This window comes from Nicotiana sylvestris, chromosome 7 (assembly GCF_000393655.2).
Source record: "Nicotiana sylvestris chromosome 7, ASM39365v2, whole genome shotgun sequence".
NCBI lineage: Eukaryota > Viridiplantae > Streptophyta > Magnoliopsida > Solanales > Solanaceae > Nicotiana > Nicotiana sylvestris.
The window spans coordinates 60,492,408-60,511,080 of NC_091063.1; the positions used below are offsets into that span (position 1 = coordinate 60,492,408).

The 18,673-nt window shown below is 35.1% G+C and overlaps 1 protein-coding gene across 1 annotated transcript; it reads left to right on the plus strand.

Annotated features, from left to right (window-relative positions):
- The first annotated feature begins 2,415 nt into the window (after positions 1 to 2,415).
- On the plus strand, positions 2,416 to 8,006 carry LOC104217167 (protein DJ-1 homolog B-like). The gene is made up of 9 exons (XM_009767325.2): positions 2,416 to 2,632; positions 2,712 to 2,912; positions 4,874 to 5,023; positions 5,120 to 5,302; positions 6,040 to 6,120; positions 6,617 to 6,817; positions 6,890 to 7,030; positions 7,324 to 7,521; positions 7,791 to 8,006. Exons 1-8 carry the CDS (start codon positions 2,468 to 2,470, stop codon positions 7,519 to 7,521), a joined length of 1,320 nt encoding a protein of 439 aa, XP_009765627.1. The 5' UTR covers positions 2,416 to 2,467; the 3' UTR covers positions 7,791 to 8,006.
- Positions 8,007 to 18,673: the final 10,667 nt, after the last annotated feature.

Genomic DNA, 18,673 nt, shown 5'->3' on the forward strand with positions numbered 1-18,673 from the left:
AATAAATCAAACCAAATAAGTCGAGTTTTCAATATTGGAACCAAACCAAACCAATCATGTCAGTTTTTGCTGGTTTTTGATTTTTTCGATTATTTATCGGGTTTTTTCTTAAATATGAGACATACACTATCAAACGCATATTCCGGTGACTACATTTTTAACATAACACTATCAATTCAATTGCTCTTTGAGAAATCTATCATTTTCAAGATATATTGATGATAATTAAATAAAATGGTGATGAAGAATTTAAGTATTCAATTACAAATCGATTATTTTTAACATGAAATAAATTCTTGTACTTAGTAAAAGAAAACTATCAATCAAACTAGAATGTAAAGGCAAAGAATTAGATTATTATAATAGCAAAGAACTAGACTAAAAATACAAATGACTAATATGTACCATAAAATTTTAGAAAATTTATATAAAAATATACACATATATATGTGTAATAATACATTTAAATAGCTACTTTTATAGTCGGGTTGATTTGATTTTTTCGGTTATTTTTTGAATAAAACCAAAACCAAATCAAATTTGATCGGTTTTTAAAATTCAAAACCAAAACCAAACAAAACCTAAAAAGCATTGTTTTTTTAGTTGGTTTGGTTTGATTTTCGGTTTGGTTCGATTTTTCGGGTTCTTATGAACACCCCTAGCTGGGAAGGGATATTTGGTATATTTGGCCTTTGTGAGGAATGTTAGTGTTGATACTCATACCCTTGAGTCTGTTTCGGTAGTGCAAGACTTCCCGTATGTGTTTTCTGCAGAAATTCTAGGCATGCACCCGACAGAGATATTAATTTTGGTATTGACTTGGTGCCGGACGCTTAACCCATTTCTATTCCTCCGTATCGTATGACACCATCAGAGTTGAAGAAATTGAAAAAACAGATTCAAGAGCTACTTGATAAGGGATTCATTAGGCCTAGTGTGTTACCTTAGGGTGCACTGGTTCTGTTTGTGAAGAAGAAGGATGACACTATGAGGATGTGCATTGATTATAGGCAGTTGAACAAAGTTACAATTAAGAACAAGTACCCGATGTCCTGCATTGATGACTTATTGAACGAACTTCAGGGAGATAGAGTGTTTCTCTAAGATTGATTTAAGGTCTGGGTATCACCAGTTGAAGATTTGGAATTCTTATATCCTAAAGACGGCATTCAGGACCCGCTATGGTCACTACGCGTTCCTTGTGATGTCTTTTGGCTAACCAATGCCCCAACAACATTTATGCATCTGATGAACAATGTATTCTAGCCATATCTTGATTCTTTTGTCATGGTATTCATTGATAATATACTGGTGTACTTACATAGACATGAGGAGCAGAGGATTGTACTACAAACGTTGCAAGAGAAGAAACTTTATGCTAAATTCTCCAAGTGTGAATTTTGGCTTGATGCTGTGGCGTTCTTAGGGCACATGGTATCCATTGAGGGAATCAAGGTAGATCCGAAGAAGATTGAGTCAGTTAAGAGTTGGTCCAGACTGTCTTTAGCTACTGAGATTCGGAGGTTTCTTAGCTTGGCCGGATATTATCGCCGTTTTGTGGAGGGTTTTTCGTCCATTGCTGCACCTTTGACTAGATTGCCCCATAAGAAGAACTACACCGTTCATGATTTAGAGTTGGCAACCTTGTTCATGCTTAGTAATGTGTTAGGTGCTGTCATGGCAGATTGGGATCTTGAGTCGTGACAAATTTAAATTTGTGAACAACACTTTACTTTAAATACCTTGGACGAGTGATTTGCCTCACTCAATAATATGAAGTGTTTTAATTTTAATATAAAATGATATGTTATAATATTTGACATATATACACAATATAATTTTTCGACTAAGAATGTTAATTACACTTGAGATAGTGTGGAACGCCAAGGAGAGGTTCGATAATTTTTGCATCACCCATTTAACATTTTTATACAAAGAGAAAAGATTACTATGCGAGAAATTCAAAAATAGCCACAGTTTAAAAAGTAATCGAAATTTAGCCACTTTTCATGTAAAGATAAATCTGAATGAAAATACTGTTCAAAATCCGAAAAATACTCCAGCATAATATACTGGAATTCCAGTATAATATACTAGAACTTCAATATATTATACTAGAGTTCCAGTATAATATACCGATCCAACATAATATGCTGGAAATTCATACACAGGTGCATCAATTTCCAGTATATTATGCTGGAACTTTTCGTGTTGCAGCAAAATAATGACTATTTTTTAGTGACTTTGCAAATGGTGACAATTGTTGAATGACCAGTACGAAAATTGGCTAGCCCGCGCTATTTCTAGGATTACTATGGCCACAAAAGACACAATAAACGCATCCATCCGTGGGACACACGAGCAAAAATGGGTGCAACTGTAATCTGTAAAGAAAAGACCGACTAAGCGATCCTTGGCTCGAGCCTTCTAAGCCAGCGTCTCCAGAAAACTCTGTGACTTTAACAAAATGGCAGCACCAGTAATGCGCCACCTCACTCCCGTCCCTTCTTCCTTTATAAAACTCCAAATACTTCCCCAAAGTCGCTCTTTTTTCACTCTCTCCACTCCTCGCAAGAAGAAACGATTCTCCCTCGTAACTTCATTTTCAGTCATGGCTTCTGCTACTAAGAAGGTGCGTATTATCAAAATTATCAACTAATTGTTTTTTCTCGTTTTGGAAAATGTTTGTGACATACATTTGGTTGTTATAGGTATTGGTTCCGATTGCGAACGGGACCGAGCCGATTGAGGCTATTGTGCCGATAGATATTTTGCGGAGAGCTGGTGCGGAGGTTACTGTTGCCTCAGTTGAGAAGCAGCTTCAGATTGAAGGAGTGCACGGAATTAAGATCGTTGCCGATGCTCTAATTTCTGATTGTGCGGATACTGAATTCGACCTTATCTCACTTCCGGTATGTGTTTTATTCAAAACTCACGAATAAACATTGTATAGCTTAAACGACTTGAGCTGTCCTAAGGGATTGTCTTGTTGCCGGGTGTAACACTCTGAATAACTAATAATACCTTTATAATTTATGTTATTCACTGGCTAAGATTCCGGGTAATATTATTCAACAACAACAATAACAAACCTAATATAATCCCACAAGTGGGGTTTGGTAAGTATAGTGTGTACGCATATCTTACCCCACCTTGAAGGTATGGACATTGTTTCCGATACCCTCGGCTCATGAAAAGCAGTTAAAAAAATAAAATAAACTATAGCACCAAGCAGTAACAACAACAAGATAGTAAGAAATCCAAACGAAAAGAACAACAGGTAAAAAAGGCCCAACACTAATACTCTCGACCATCTAATAGCCGTCTACCTTGATTCTCGACCTCCACACCTTCCTATCAAGGGTTATGTCCTCGGTAAGCTGAAGTAACGTCATATCCTGCTTAATCACCCCACCCCAATACTTCTTTGGCTTGTCTCTATCTCTTCTCAGCCCCTCTAGCGCCAACCTAACACCTTCTCAGTGGGGCATATGTGTTTCTCCTCTTCACATGCCCAAACCATCTAAGCCGAACTTCGTGCATCTTGTCCTCCACCGGAGACACTCCCACTCTGGCCCGAATATCTACATTCCTATATTTATCCATCCTGGTGAGCCCACACATTCATCTCAACATCATCTATCTCTTCTACTCTCATCTTCTGGACACACGAGTTCTTGACTGGCCAACACTCAGCCCTATACAATATAGTCGGTCTAACCACCACTCTGTATAATTTGCCTTTAAGTTTAGGAGGCATATTCTTATCACATAAAACACCAGATGCTCGCCTCCACTTCACCCACCCCGCTCCAATACGATGTGTAACATCCTCGTTAATCTCCTCATTACCTTGAATAATGGAACCAAGGTACTTGAAACTATCTCTCTTAGGGATAACTTGCGTATCAAGCCTCACATCTCCGTCCGCTCCACTAGTCCCGTCACTGGACTTGCATTCCAATTATTCTGTCTTTGTCCTACTCAACTTGAACCCTTTAGATTTTAGGGTCTGTCTCCAAACCTCTAGTCTCGCGATTACACCTCCTCGCGTATGTTAATTTTCTTATCTGATGTTTGGCCAAAGACTCGAATTACAAAATACAGATTTTAGATTAACTCCTCTTGAATGCTGTATAAGCCTATGTTCGTTATTATGCGATTCAGTTTTAATAGACCAATTCAATCATTTGTTAAATAAGATTTTCCTCAAATATATCGATTGCACCTGGCTTCATTGGTCAAACCTAATTGACTAATATAAGAGAGCAGATGCTATTGATGATTGCTTTATCATGTGCATATTTTGTGTGAGTTCACCTAAAGTGTTAATCCTATTAAAGATTAAGACATGCATTTTACATTACCTTTGGTTCTATCTGTGAGTTAAAAAGATACAGGACAAGAAGCAAAGTGTTTAGGGCTGGAAACATGAGAGGTGAAAGAAGATGCATGCATTATTCTTGTCCATTTTCAGACCTTTAGTAATGGAAAGGAAGTAAATCCCTTCTAGTTATGTTCATCTATGGGTTCGACCTTTAAAATTTTACTGTTTAGCCTATTGCACTTTTGGAATTATGGGATCGGAATTTAATTTTTGTTGAAAATTTAGTAATTTTTATATACTGTGTCAAAAATGGTGGTTTCGGTTAAAACCGTATCGAAAATGTTGCATCCGCCTCTGGTTAGATTCGTGGTAACAGGAAATGACGAATATAAGAAGAAGGATTTCTTACTTGTAGTGTCTCTTTTCCTTAACCAATATGATGCTTGGTATTTAAGTACTTTTGATGCTGTTCAAGTCTCGTTAAGGGGCATATGAAGACCTTAGTTACAATTCTTTTTTTGGTTAACATTTGTTTCCATTCTACAGGGAGGGATTCCTGGTGCAACCAACCTAAGGAATTGCAAGACTTTGGAAAGCATAGTAAAAAAGCAAGCTGTAAATGGACGGTTTTATGCTGCAATATGCGCTGCTCCTGCTGTAGCACTTGGATCATGGGGGCTTCTGAAGGGGCTGAAAGTTAGAAGTTCATTTTTTTGCTGTTTAAAATTCAATGATGTTGTTTCTTTTGAAGGGGCTGAAAGTTAGAATCTGCTTCTCTTGGTTCTTTGATAGGCAACATGTTATCCGTCGTATATGGAGGAGCTATCATCTTATACCATTGCTGTTGAGTCAAGAGTCCAAAAGGATGGGAAAGTTGTGACAAGTCGAGGACCAGGAACTGCGATTGAGTATGCTGTTGCATTGGTTGAGCAGTTGTATGGAAAAGAGAAGGCTGATGAAGTTTCTGGCCCACTGGTATGTTTATAATCCATCCCTTTTATTTTATCATGAAAGGGGAACCAATGTCTTGGCAAGATGCGTGACAGGAGTTGTAGATCTAAAAATTTGGGATATTGTGTACACGTGATTTACATCTGCATCTTATGGTAGCGGATTTGCTAAAACAATGAATGGATTCCTTTCACTTCTATGCATGATTCTGGTTCAGAGGAGATGAACCAACTAAAAAGTTAAAAAGTATCTTTCTGTGCTGCAGAAAGGATGAGTCTGAATTCGTATGTCATAGTGATGTGAACAAGTAGCTCGAGGAATTTCAGGTGTTAAATTGATGCATGATTGGCTAAAGGCTGGATACCAGAGTTGTTTTTTTAAGAAACTAAATCATTTGGAGGAGTAGAGTGATTATGACGAATATAATTGAAAATTCAATGCCTTGGCTTGCCTTTCTTGATTTTTATGCAAGATCGAGATGCAGAATGCAACGTTGAGACCTCATATCTTCTTGCCTCATCTTATATCACTTTGGGCTACAATTTATCCTGATAGTTATTGTTATATGTGCAATTTTTTAAATCAGTCTTACTTAGGCTTCTTCTGGTATTAGATCACGCTCTTCAAAGTTGATGCTTTCCTTAATCATTTTAGCTTTGCTAGTGGAGACCATCAGATGTTACTGTCATGCTGTAGCCCTGGTGTCCAGGATTTGCCCGGTGCCGTTTATTTATGAAATTTTGGAATCGTTCATATTTCAGGTGATGCGCCCAAATCATAGCGAAGAATTTGCATTTGCTGAGCTTAATTCAGTAAATTGGACATTTACGAGTAAGCCACAGGTAAGATGTTGGCTGAGAACTATTTCTGTCCATGGTAAGGCTCTGTCATTTTCCTTCTCTTCAATCATTTATGTACTTAGTACCTGAAAAAGTGATCCATTTGAATTTTGCATATAGTGAAAGATTCTACTATTATTTGTATGCCGATGCATACATTGTTGAGCTGATAAATATCTTCGCAAGCCATTGTGAATCATGATATATGTACTCAAAGCACAAGCTGAGGATAAGGTATTGTATGGGCATCTGTGTATAGCCCACCTCTCCAAAGTGTAGGTTTAGCAAGATTTCAGGCGAAGTCTTATTAATAAGATTCTTTATTTGAAGTAATAGCAGTGACCAATTTCTAGATAGAATATTTAGCTTCTGAAGAAACAGCAGTATGTACTTCTTTTGAGTTTTGGAGCTGAACCATTACCAAGTTAGTATTCAGCTACCTAATATTACTAATATTTTTTGAAATTACTAAATATATTTTGAAATACTTGTTTGACAGATTCTTGTACCTATTGCGAATGGTTCCGAGGAAATTGAAGCAGCTACTATTATTGATGTACTTCGACGAGCAAATGCTCAAGTAGTAGTGGCATCTTTGGAAGACACATTGGAAATTTTCGCTTCCAGAAAAGTTAAGCTTGTAGCAGATGTGCTCCTTGATGAAGCTGCTAAGCAGTCATACGATCTTATCGTCCTGCCAGTGAGTGCACTCTTCTGAAATGCTATAAAGCTCCTTGAAGTTCTTGTCTTACTGTAATCTACAAATACACAGGGTGGTCTTGGTGGTGCCCAAGCATTTGCCAACTCAGAAAAGTTGGTTGACATGCTGAAGAAGCAGAGAGAATCAAGCAAACCATATGGAGCAATGTGTGCATCTCCGGCTCTAGTCCTAGAGCACCATGGGTTGCTCAAGGTAAAAAGATAATTTCAAGCTCTTGGACGTTGATTGTTGAACTATTGTAAAGCAACTGAATCTGACCTCAAGTACTGCAATTTGTAAATTACCTTGGCTATCAGGAGAAGAAAGCCATGACTTGAAGGTTCCGAATATTACCTCAAGCACTGTACGAGGCTTGTTGGTTTAAGTCTCTTGCAGAATAACATGCTTGCATTAGACAAGTTTATGCATTTGAGAATTTGACTGCTCCATATCTGAATTGAATATTTGGCTCTGTTAGTTGACATTCGTTGTTGCTTGCTATCCAGGGTAAGAAGGCTACTGCCTTTCCAGCTATGTGCAATAAGCTCTCAGATCCAAGCGAAGCAGAAAATAGGGTGTTGATTGATGGCAATCTCGTTACTAGCAGAGGACCAGGAACTACCATGGAGTTTGCACTGGCCATTGCAGATAAGTTTATTGGCCGCAAGGAAGTACTAGAGCTAGCAAAGAAGATGGTTTTCTAAGTAGGATATTTTTTCCTGTCCGTCTTTAGGATTATATAGGCACCCATAGTTGTAAACTTGTAATAAACTTTGCCATCAGTGTGCACTTAAAATAAATGAAATAAGTGGGTGTTGGCCAAGCTGTATACGAGTTGCTCAGTCGCATTTGCTAATTTCCTATTCAATGCCATAGCTTTTTATGCTGGTCTCTTCCCTCCCAATAGATCTGTCGTTTATCTCATTTTGGTCATATCACTGTGGTTATTTATGCTGTTTTTTAATGGTTGTAGGTGTCTATGGGAAACAACCTCTCTATCTGAACAAGTTAGGGGTAAGGCTACGTACATACTACTCTCTCGAGATCTCACTATGTGAGATTATTGTTGCTTCCCTCCCAATAGTATAAGTTACAGTGGCATGAGCTTGAATCTGTAGTTGTCATCAAGCCGACCTTCAAGAACTCTAATGTAAGATGCTTGGGGACACAATAGAAGCCATTATCTCTTTGGGGGTCGTATTATGTTTTTCATTTCGACAGGATAGCATGTGTGGAGATGTTTTAATTAAATACGGAACTGTTCGCTTATGACTTCAAAACAATATACATCTTTTGAATGCTTATAAGGTGAAGGAGGCTGGTTGAATTTTTCCGCGACTGTGAATTCTCAAATACACGTTCGTGATGTGGATTACAGATGGTGATTGTTTTTCTCAATTGTTTTTAATTCGTGTTGTTAAAAGAGGGGTTGATTTTTTTGTAGATATTTCCAAATTGAGTTCCTTTCCTAGTATCTTTTAAGTGGAGGAAAAGCCCTTAGATTATTCAAAATCTTCAAGAATGCAAAAAGTTGTGCTACTTAATACTTGTAATGAATTTAACTGTAGATTGACCTTAATAGCTCGCCATTGTTGACTCCGATTTTACCCCTGGAGAACATAAGTTTTCCGGCTACTATTATTTGTTAACAAATCTCTGGTGACTGTAAATCAATCCACTTGGAGTCTCCTTTATTACCAAAAACGGAACCTTTTTTGCATACTAATAGTCTGTTTGGCCAAGTTGGAAAAATAAACTTATTTTTAGAAGTGTTTTTTTAAAAAAGTACTTTTCGAAAAAGTACTTTTGGAGAAAAACAATTTGTGTTTGGCTAATTAATTTAAAAAACACCTTTCAATGATAATTTATGTTTGGCCAAGTATTTTAAAAAGTGCTTTTAAATGTCAAATTACTAATAGGGACATGAAGAGATTGCTTAATAATTAACATTTTTTTTTATTTTATTTAAGTAAAATATAAAAATAAAATTGAAAAATACTTTATTCTTTCAAGATGATTTAAATATATCAAAAAATCATTCAATTAATATGAAAGTTCATCCCAAAAGTCATTTTATATTACTTAATAGTTTAAACTAAGTAAGGTTATTTTGGTGTATATAATATTTTGCAAAAGGTATTTTTGGTAGGAAGAAAAGTCAAAACTGCTTTTGCTTCTAGGGAAGCTGCTTTTTTCTACTTCTTCAAAACTGCTTCTACTTCTAGCCAAAAACACTTTTCCCCCCAAAAAAGCTTGGGCAAACACCTCAAGAAAAAAAAATACTTTTTTTAAATTAAAAAACACGTGGGGAGAAGCTTGGCCAACCAGGCTATAAGCAATCTTTCGTCAAATGGTTTAAGCAAGCTCTTGAATCGTATTGTCTGTTGCCAATTAAATATGTCTACCTAGGGTGGACTGGCAAATGGGTTGTATTTGAGCTAGTCAAGATGTGCTAACTCATTAAATGGATTATTGTCCAACCATGCCTAAAGTTCACTTAGGTTAAGATGAGCTTAGTCAAGATGTGCTAAATAATGAGTTGTAACTCAAACCGCCCAAATTGACCCAAACTTTTGCAATATTCTCAACTTTTAAACAAGCTACATAAAAAGTATTTTATGTTTTGGAATAAATATCAATTCATGCCCAATGATTTCTTTCCTCAATTTTGATTTAGAATTTTACTTGATAGTTCTTCATCTTATAATACTAACAAAGATTAGAATAATTAAAAAGTAGTAAAATTAGAATTTTCCACCCACCCCACCTCCCACCACTCCTACCCCCACCCTACCCTCGAACCCCACCCCACCCCTAAAATTAGAGTGTTTTCTTTTTTATTTAAACAAAATAAATATTTTCTTTTTATGATGTAGAAAAAATATATATTTTTTCATTTCAGTAGAAAAAGTACCTTTTTCATAATATAGAAAAAGTATTTCTTTTTTACAAAATGAGTATTTTATTTTATTTTATTTTATTGTGATACTTAAAAAGTAGCTCAGTAGCCGTCCTTTATTTTATTGATATACATTTTATTTGTTGTTTTTCTGTTGTGATAACGTGTTTCTTCTTTATTTTCAGATTATTTTCATGTTTGATGATTATTTTTGTCAACAACAGTTAGTTTTGGAAGGTTGAAAAAAAGTTTTGGAAAACATTTTCAGAAAAATATTTTCCTCCAATTGGAGAAAAATGAATTCATAAAGAAAATGTAATTCAAATATTTAAACCAACCGTACACGGAAAAATTAGAAAATATTTTCAGTTTTCATTAGGGTCAAGTTAGAACTCTAAGACTGAGCATTTTTACGGGTCAAGGTTGGGCATCATTATAGGTCCATTTGGGCTGATACTTTTTGATAGGCTAACTTGGGGTGAAATTAAAAAATAGCCAGATTTCTAAGTAGTAATTGAAAAATAGTCAGTTTCAAAGGTAATCGAAATTTAACCACTTTTCATGTAAAGATAAACCTGAACGAAAATACTGTTCAAAATCCGCAAAATATTCCAGCATAATTATTTACCTTGAAAATAGTAATTACAATTAGATTTGATTTTGTGGTTTTAAAAATACGTGATTTATTTTAATGCTAGTTGTTAAGCGATCGATGAAGGACTAACAGTTCCAAGGGCCTCAATAATGGCTCTTTATGATCAATGATGAATAATAAATGGGGAACAATCAATGAAACGCAATAAATGTAAGCAATGAATCAAAGGAAAGACAATGGAAAATGTTTAAGTTAGAGAGCAGAGAATGTTCTTGTTCTTGTATTGAATATTTTGTGTGCAAGAAATGACAAGGGTCCCCTTTATGTAGGAGGGGGAATCCCAACATGGTACATGTATAATTATTACAAAGAAACGTAGCTGGTACAACTACATAATGGTCCAGTACAGACTCGTACTATTCTTGCAGGCGTTGTCAATTTTGACCATGTGCCTTAGGAATTTCCCGCTTATCCATGATAGCCACCGATTTGCGCTGCCCCGAGATCGAGTATAGGGAACCCTCGGGGTCGAACCTCGAGCTGTGCCTTGAGCCTTCTGGAGACGGGCTTTGGAATGACATAATGATCATAAAATCGGACTCTCCGATTTTAACCGTATACAATAATATATTGGTCGAGCATAATATGCTAGATGTTCATACACATGTGCATTATGCTGGAACTTTCCATATGTTGGAGTTCCAGCATAATATGCTGGAAATTAATACACAGGTACACCAATCTCCAGTATATTATGCTGAAACTTTCTGTGTCGCAGCAAAATAATTTTTTAATGACTTTGCAAACACCAGCTATTTTCTATTTACCATTTCGAAAACTGACTAGTCCATGCTATTTTCACATTAACTTGGGCTAGCCCAAAACCGTCTATAATTAAAATTATTCTAGCCCAAACCCATTAAAATTTGGGCGGATTGGGCGGGTCAAATAAGTTTGGGTTACTTTTGCCACCCTTAAGTCTTACCCCATGGTAATAAGACTATTGTGGTTGAGCATGGTATGATATTCTGAATCGAGTTTATCTGCAGAAGAAGCTGAATCTCATCAAAGTAAGAACAAAGGCGGATATAGCATTTTAGGTTCAGTAGTGTGATGAGGGATGACTGTGGAGTATCACTACATTTACGTCTCTTGTTTAGCGATTGGTGTAGGCTTAGCTAGAATCATATATATTCTAAAAATATATATAAACATAATTTAAGGCCGTGACTACACTCGCAGAGAGCAAGTAGCTAGTCAGTTAAGTTATTTAAGCAAGTTGGTCGGAGAACATGTGCTGGTAGTTTCTATTACTGGATTTCTACACAAGACTTCTATACTCTTAATTCGTTTGGAATCATTAAATGAAAATTGCACAAGTTACTATGCATGTTGCTCTCCACTCTTCTTCTAATTCACTTTTTCTTGTATATATCACGTTCACCTTAATATGTTCACATCATTTGTTGTTTCTATCATTGCTGGATTATCGAAGTCAATAACAGATTGATTCACATACTTGCACGTAAGGTGGGAACTGCAGCTGAAGTCAACTGTCGATATCGAAAAAGCACAAAAAAGAAGTGATGATTTCGAATGTGAATGTAATATTCAGTGACCCATAACACTGAATTCGCTTATGACTCACTCATCCTAATTTCTTTAATCTTGAATATGCGTTAAGATGGGATATACATTTTGTCATTTTACGTTTGCAGAGTAGTCTTATATTTTTATTATTAGTAAGGGAAAATCTCCATTTCACTCTGATCACCAACAGAGGTTAAGTTTTAGCTACTAATATGGAAATAGCCTAACAAGTACTACGTACTATTTTGTATTGACTTTTAATTAAACATGTTTGGATTGGGCTTCAATATATCTGACACTATGATTTAACAATCTTGAAAGTCATAAAACTTTATCCGATAAATTCGTTTAACGTCACCAAGTTTCATTTTGCTATATATGGTAATTAACAAGAGCTACGAGTTAGATGTTTTACGTATATTATGTTAGTTCGAATAAAGCATGTTGAAAGTGCGTAAGGTATGCCTGAAGCAAAGCTGCTGTAGTATGATTCTAAAGGACAATTTCAGTACTTAATGGAATAATTCTTTTCCTGATTTCGGATAGTTTTTTTTTTTAGGAAAATGGTGCTGTACAACCCTTCTTAAAATAATAATAATAATAATAATAAAAATATCTATTTTTTGTATATATATACATTTTGTATGTTATATACAAATTTTATACATTTTTCGATTACTGAATGTAAATAGTTTCTGGTGTCAATGTTAAGTCTCCGTAGTTTTTCTTGAACAGTGGCCACTAGAGGTGAGATGTCAGTATATATGTTTTTTTCTTTCTGTTACCTTTCCGGTGTAACATAAATAGAGTGGGATTTGGTAATTTATTACTGTTTTCTACGAGAGCAAATTTTTGTTGTGGCATTAGCATTTTATTGTTTTCTTTTGTCCCATAAAGAAAGAGCAGCTTGTTGTAAATAGTATGTGGATGAAGTCCATGTATGAATAGTTTATGGATTGATTTCCACTTTATGTTCATCCCTTACACTATTTTACTATAGTAATTTTTACTTTTTATGTCTATAAAAGACTATGTAATTACAGTGGAAAGATATACCAAAAAGAAGTGAAATACTCCTTCTTCCTATCTCTATCTCTTATTTACATTTTACTAAGTCACTTTATTTTATAACATGTTATCAGCACGAAACTCTAATTTTATTCTTAACCCCCGCTAAGTTGAGCCATATTTTATTAAGGTATGTATCATTATATTCATTTTATTTATGGCAGTACATATCATATGCTCACTGTTTGCAGATTACTTGTGCTCTTGGGCATCTTAAATAGTTTAAGTACATTGCAGTGATAAAATAAATATTTTCTTCAGTGCTCAATTCTTAGAGGACCTCAAAGTCATCAAACTAGCTACCCACTAATGACATACTTATAATATTCATGGACTTCCTGGATCAAAGCATATCTTTAAGGCATTTTGAAGAACTGTGAGAAATGAATTGACAAGTAATAATTTTACATTAGTTTAATTACTTTATATTTATTGGATTGGAACATATAAATAATGTTAGTCACGTTCAATTCTATTAACACATATATGTCAATAATATAAAGTGAAATGAAACAGTATGTAGTTTCCACTTTATGGCAAGAATAAAATAAAATAGTAGGTTATTTGCATGATATAACTCTATTTCCATTTCTTTTTCCCTTAATCATTTTGTTTCATTAATTGTTTATTAATATAATTATTTCTCTAACTTATTTATCTTTTATGATAGTTTTTACTATGTCAAATTTATCAAAACTTGAATTTGTGGCACTTGACATCACCGGAAAGAACTATTTGTCGTGAGTCCTTGATGCTGAAATTCACCTTGAAGCTAAAGGTCTTGGAAATACTATTATACAAGGAAATGAAGCATCAAATCAGGATAAAGCGAAGACCATGATTTTCCTTCGTCATCATCTACATGAAGGGTTAAAAATTGAATATTTAACCGTAAAAGATCCACTTTAATTATGGATTAATTTGAAGGATCAATATGACCACCTAAAACTTACGGTATTATCGAAAGCTCGGTATGAGTGGATACATTTAAGGTTGCAAGACATTAAAACCATAAGTGAGTATAATTCTGCTATCTTTAAAGTAAGTTTTCTATTAAAATTATGTGGAGACACTATCACAGATAAAGACTTATTGGAAAAAATATTTTCTACTTTTCACGCTTCAAATGTGGTGCTACAACAACAATACCGTGAAAAAGGTTTTAAGAAATATTCTGAGTTTATCACATGCCTACTTGTGGTAGAGTAGAATAATACTCTATTAATGAAAAATTATGAAGCCCGTCCCACTGGGTCAGCTCCATTCCCGAAAGTGAATGTTGTAGCAACATATGATAAGTTTGAAAGAAAACAAAATAATTACTGTGGTCGTGGACATGGTCGTAGACGTGGAGGTGGCAGGGGACGAAACAATTATCGACATTATGGTGAAAATAAACTGGAGAATAATAAGGGTTCTCAAATTAATTCTTCAAAAGATAAAATTAGCATATGTCACCGATGTGGTATGAAAGGTCATTGGGTACGCACTTTTCGTATGCCAGATCAATTTGTCAAACTTTATCAAGCCTCCCTCAGAAAAGAAGAAAATAATGTGGAGGCACACTTGACCTTTCAAAATAATGATGATGAAGTAGGTCCCTCAAACAAATATGATTCTGAGGTGCATCTTGCATATAAAGATGTTGATTTTGGAGGCCTAGCAAATATTACTCATTTAGAAGCCGGAAACTTCTTTGAGGATATTGAATGAAGAACTAATCATCTTACTGGGGAATGAAGCTATAAAATTTGTCATTTTTTATGTTTGCAATTAGTTTATTTTTCTTGAGTGTATTTTCCTAATGCATCATGTGTTGCTAGTTTCTACATTCCTAATGTATTTCTTAATATTCTTTTTCTGTTTGTCTTTCATATTTCTTATGATGTACTTTTTGATTATTCTTTTTTATAAAGAATATGAAAATTTTCTAGTCTTCAGTTGGACTCAAGATTAATAAAGATGATATATGTGTCACACCTCCTTTTTCCGCCCCCGCGAGGGTACAAGGAGTTTTTCCAATTAAAGGACAATCGAAACCGGATTTGTTTATTTATTTCAGAGTCGTCACTTGGGAGATTTAGGGTGTCCCACGTCACCAATTTAATCCCGAATCGAGGAAAAGAATGACTTTGTATTACAGTCTGCGAACCAGAAATCCGGATAAGGAATTTTGTTAACCCGGGAGAAGGTGTTAGGCATTCCCGAGTTCCGTGGTTCTAGCACGGACTGTCATATTTGGCTTAAATATCTGATTTTTATACAATTATGAACTTATGTGCAAATTTTAACCTTTAGCCGCTTTCATTATTTTTATTTATTGTTATTATTTTACGGAGAATGGCAACATTGTGAAAACGTATTTCAAACCACGTCGCAATCAATGCACCCGTGGTTATCGACACATTTTGACTCCGTTGAGATTTGGATTTGGGTTACATAAATGCACACCCATATTTAAGAAAATAATTTGTTAAAGACGCGCCTAGAGCGACTAGCGTATTGTTGTTTTGGGAAAGGCCGTAAAATTTCACTAGACGGCCAACTCCGATGTTCTAAGTAATTAATGCATGCATTTGTGAGGGCTGCGCAATCTATACATTTTACTAGGCGAGGCTCATCTCATTTATTTTAAATGGACAAATCTTCAAGCGACTACATTTTTTCTATTAAAATTAGTCTCTAAAATAAAGAAAGAAAATCCTAATTAATTACGAGTTTTTTTTATTTTATTTAAGAAAGCGTGACATACTAATTGCTAGATTAATACAAATATTGATGAAAATGAATTTTACTAAAAAAAATCAAAATTATAAATAAAATAAAATTCGACAACTAATATTCAAAAGAATCAAATATAGCTAGATTAAAACTCGCATTGTTATAAAAAAAACTATTGAGATTAATTATTCACAACCATTTGAAACTAGATTTAACCATAATTACTAAAGCTTATTAAAAAGTTTATTAAACTTAAACGTTCTTCTAATCTTGTTTGAACTCAAATCATGCCTTAATGCCTAATTTACGAAATTTAGTTCAAATTCATGCCTTAGCTAAATTTAGCTACTTGTTTACGATTAACCTACTGTTGATAATCTTAAGACCTTCATAACTAGCGAATTAACCCATTTTGCCAAGCCGATTCATTAAAGACTAACCTATATTATTTCTCTTATTCCAATTATTATTCAGTAATACATGAAATAGCCTAAATACAATCAATAAAAGGAAGAAAGAAAAAGCGAAATTAAAACTTCAAAGTTCCATTCTTCATATATTCATGCTTTCACATTTTTCAGCTTGCAATAGCTAGTATTACAGTCGTGTACCTGGTATTTGAATAAAAGAGAAGATGAAGATGAGAATCAGCGGCAGTAGAAACAGCGCAGCAACAACAAACAACCAGCAGTCAGAAAACCCAGCAGTAGACTTGAAAACCAAACAGAAATTCCAGCAACCACTCAATAAAGCAATAACAAAGGGCCAACAGTTAACTCAAGAAAGCCAATTGAAAATCCCAGAAGAGGCAGAGATCACACTCAGGAATATACGGAAATAGTAGTTGGATGTTTTAGGAATCCTCTTCCTCAAGATTAAAAGTATGTTCTTATCTCCTCTTTAGTTCTGAAATTTTTGACTCTCCCCAAAATTCTTCCTAAAAATATCTTTGTAAAAAAATGTCTTCCTCAAATGTTCTCTCCCAAAAATCTTTCTCCTCTTTTTTCAAGTGTTAAATGAGTCCTCTTATACCCAAAGCAAGACTACCTTTTTCCCAATATTTTTCTACTATGTGCATCTTTTAACTTTTTATTATTAACTACACTTTTACTTTAGTAAAAGTAGTCAACGTGGGCCCCCCATGTTCCCTCTTTTTGAAAAGAAGACATCATTATCAACCTTTATCTTTTTACTTTTATCATTATGTTTTGTCCCCCACCATAATAATCTACAATTTGTTAATTCCCGTTTTACCCCTAAAACTACTGTTACTGCCCTAATTCAAAAATCTGTTCAAACTTCAAAAATTATCTAAGAACTAAAATTAAATTACCAGCTATAACCAATTCACATAATCAATTACCAAAAATATAACAACTATAACCAATTTTTGATCTAGTTCAATCAACAAATTCAAACTAAACGATGAACAACAAAGAAACAACCGGAATTATTTTGACTGAACGATATTTTTAACAACACCTATACTTTCAGATTCAATAACATAACAAACAAGTAGATTTAAATTTCTAAATTCAATAATAATTTGAACTTTAAATTAAATCCAACAACATTACAACAAAGATGAATATTCAAACTAAATCAAAAATTAAAATATAAACTCACATTAAATCACCAGATTAATAAAAACGAACTTCAAGCAAAAAATGAACATGAACTAAATCTAAATTAAACAACAAAGATGAATTATTCAAATGATTAAACTAACACCTTTCTATATTAAAAATAAACAAAAACAAATGAATGAAAACAAACCGAAGCAATAATCAAGAAATGAAGAACAACGAACAAGAAAAGAATCAAACATACTGATTTCAAATCCGAGAATATCAAACAAAATACGGACAGAAATGAAACTTAAACCAGCTAACCGGAAATGACCAACGACGAACTCGAACGGACCTCACCCCGGACAGAACTTCTGGGCATTTTTGTTGGCAATCATTCCTTAACAGACTTTGTATTATGAACTTTTTTTTATATCCGTATATCTTGAATCAAATGTCAATTCTACCAAACAAACCAAGTAGCTTCCTTGTCTAACTTTAAGCTATTTGACCTACAATTTTACCCATAGCCTGAAGTAGGTGTTTTGATTTCTCAAAGTGTTCAACTGTTACACGAGCAGAAAATGAAGTTGCGGCTGCAACGGGAACTCGAACCAGACCGGAACCACGAACAACGACTAACCAACGACGAACTCAGAATGACAAACGACGAGACAGTAGATTGTTTGAACGTGAAGCTGTGTGTATGTGGGTTGAGCAGCGGCAGCCATGGCGGGCTGGCTGGAGCTGCGACTGGAAAGAACGAAGCAGAAGCGATGACTCGTTTGGTTTTAATGGCGAACGGGGCTGGTTGCAGCTGGTGAAGCAGTAGCAGTCCGTCGTTGGAGCTGCAATTGGAGCTCGATGGAGGAGACGAAGGTGGAGCTGGAGCTTCACGCCTGGAGGAGATGGGCGTTCATGGTTGGTCGTTGGTTGAAGGAAGATGGAGGTGAAGGGGCAGCCATTGTCGAGCTCGAGCTCGACATGGAAGACGATGGATGGCTGTCTGTCCTCGATGGCTGCCTCGTCTGTGGGCTGGTGGTCGACGCTCGACGACGTGAGGTGAGGGATGACGGGGAAGCCATGGATGGGGTTGCTTGGAGTTTTGGAGAAGATGAAGAGAGGGGGGGGAACGGATGGGTTAGTTTTTTTAGTTTTTTTTTTAGTTTTTTTTTAGTTTTTTTTTTGGGAAAAAATGAAAAAATGAAGAGGGGTTATGGGGCGGACCGGGTCGACCCGTGTTGAGATGGACCGGGTCATGGGGAAGGTTGGGTATTTTTTGGGCCTGTGGTTTAAAATTGAAGAAAAGACCCAATCCGATCTCTTCTATTTTTTTCTCTTTCTATTTTTTCAATTTCCTAAATAATAACAAAGCTAGAATGCTAAGATTAAATTATAAAACCCAAAAATTATCT

Excerpts from the sequence above, each read along its gene's own strand:
- LOC104217167 (XM_009767325.2), top strand. The coding sequence starts at position 2,468 with ATGGCAGCACCAGTAATGCGCCACCTCACTCCCGTCCCTTCTTCCTTT. Across the intron at positions 2,913-4,873 it reads TCGACCTTATCTCACTTCCG|GGAGGGATTCCTGGTGCAAC; the intron begins GTATGTGTTTTA and ends TCCATTCTACAG. Across the intron at positions 6,121-6,616 it reads CATTTACGAGTAAGCCACAG|ATTCTTGTACCTATTGCGAA; the intron begins GTAAGATGTTGG and ends CTTGTTTGACAG.